We start from the raw sequence: 2,088 nt of genomic DNA, 5'->3' as shown, positions 1-2,088 counted from the left end.
TATTTTTTTGGGTGATCTTTAGAACTTGTGATAATGTAAATTGTCGTTGTAGTTATTCCTATATTGGTAGAATTTGATATATACTTTTCGTGAGTTAAAATATGTTAATTAATCAAAGAATAGAAGGATCTAAGATTCAAGGATTGCAAAGATAATGTTAAAAGGTTAATGATATCCACCTCGTTAAATTATAGATACCATTTAATGCGGGCAGGGTGGGGTTGCATACAATTGATTATTAGGTCAAATAGTGGAATTTGGAAAAACTCATCAAAGAAAATAACAGTTTCAAACCTAGTACATTCCATTTATCCGCAGATAGGTTACAATGCTCATAAAGAAGAAGAAGAAGAAGAGAGCGGAAAAAAGCATATATTCAAAAGGGAGAAGGAAAAGAAAACTTTACCATTAATCTTTTCCACTTCCCCTTATTCATCATCATAATAATAAAGATTAACCCCAAACAACAAAGCTCTCTGCTCTGTTCAGAACTTATTAGGTGCCTTTATGTAAGCCAAATGTGTTGAATTCTGGACTTTGGTTAAGGTGTTAAGGTCATATGCGATCCAACACCTTGATGTGAGTGTGTGGTAGAAATAGCCCAGACACTTACAGTCCCTGGTACATTTATCCGAACATTGCTTCTCCTTCATGGGTCCATCTCCCTTACTGTACTTGCTCGTGAAATGATCAACCCCTTCAAGTTTGTAGTAGTGAAAATCTTTTACCCCACAACCAGATAACTTCAATGGCGCACAGTCCTTGCTCCACCCCATCAGGCCCTTTGGTGATGGGCAAGCAACACACTGGCTGTCCTCACAGAGGCCAAACATCCCACATCGCTCTGGCAATTGGCACTCAGTCTCATCACCTGAATCTCTATCAAAAAGAGTGTAGGTCACTTGCCAACCCTGATAATCCACCTTGTCAAAATACGTATACAATCTGATGTTCCCATCCATATCAAGACGAAGAAATGTTGATGTACTATTGTACTTGGGTCTAACCAAAATGCGGCCTCCAGTCGGATATGGTGAGTTGGAGAGATGGTAGTTCAAGTTTAGATAATAAGCATAACCAAGACCATCTGGAGAACCAGTCAGAGTCACATTCTGCAGAGAACCCTTATCAATAGTAAACCATACTGAAGATGTAGCATAGAGCATTGGGGTTGGGGAGTTGCTGCCCTTATAGTACATAGCCAATCTTTTGGGTTCCATAACCAAGCTATATTTCCCATCTGAGTTGTCTGCCGTAGATGCCCGGCTAACAAGCTTGGTTACGCCCCCTACTCGAAGGGACTGATCCACCAGCAAGACATCAGTGGGATAATCGAAACTCTGCCAAATGAATTTACCTTTTGAGTCATGAAGCACCAAGTTCCCATTTGAAAGCAATTTGAGCCCCACCACGCCCTTGTTGGCTGTGCCGGTCTGCCAAGCAACTCTGCCATCAGCATTGGCCAAGACAAGATTTCCATCTGTGCCGAAGGTTAGTGTTGCATTCTCTCCAACTGGTTTCCCTCGGTTGGCTTCCCACACCCAACGATAGATTGGCTCAGTCCGCTGAATAGCCATTCTTAAAGCAAGGGTGTAGGCATTAGGGGTGGTGTTATAGAAACAAAATTGGAAGGGTGAAGCAAAGATCGGAAGGGTGCGGTAGTCTCCACCATACTCAACGATGTAAGGCCCGAATTCGCCTTCGTTGACATACTTGAAAGTGTTTTTGATGGGAACAGAAGCATGAGCAGTGAAAGACGCGAGTAAAATGAAGGATAGGAAGAGAAATGGGAATATGAATGAAGGGGGAGAACAAGACATCTTGGCTGCTCTACTGCTTGTAGATGTGCCTTGGGCTAGAGCCAAACAGGCCTCTATTTATAGCAGAGAGAGCAAGAGATGGGGTTGTGAATGAAAATTTTTTAAGGCGTGATACAACCACGTTGGTAAATATTTGAAGGTGTTGTTTGGCCCCCAGATAACATCTGGTCTTCATTGGTGGCCTTGAACAGTCAAAGCAGCAGTAACATATTGTGGCGGAAAGATAAGGGAATTAAAGAAATCATTCTCTCACCTGTATCTGGACATG

General features: G+C 42.0%; 1 protein-coding gene across 1 annotated transcript; it reads right to left on the bottom strand.

Moving 5' to 3' along the window:
* Window positions 1-251: 251 nt before the first annotated feature.
* Window positions 252-1,863, bottom strand: LOC117908475 (epidermis-specific secreted glycoprotein EP1-like). Its single transcript, XM_034822072.1, has one exon. It carries the CDS (start codon window positions 1,818-1,820, stop codon window positions 486-488), a length of 1,335 nt encoding a protein of 444 aa, XP_034677963.1. The 5' UTR covers window positions 1,821-1,863; the 3' UTR covers window positions 252-485.
* Between the last annotated feature and the right edge of the window lie 225 nt (window positions 1,864-2,088).

Source organism: Vitis riparia, chromosome 19, assembly GCF_004353265.1.
Source record: "Vitis riparia cultivar Riparia Gloire de Montpellier isolate 1030 chromosome 19, EGFV_Vit.rip_1.0, whole genome shotgun sequence".
NCBI classification, from domain to species: Eukaryota; Viridiplantae; Streptophyta; class Magnoliopsida; order Vitales; family Vitaceae; genus Vitis; species Vitis riparia.
This window is presented reverse-complemented; position numbering and strand designations above follow the sequence as displayed.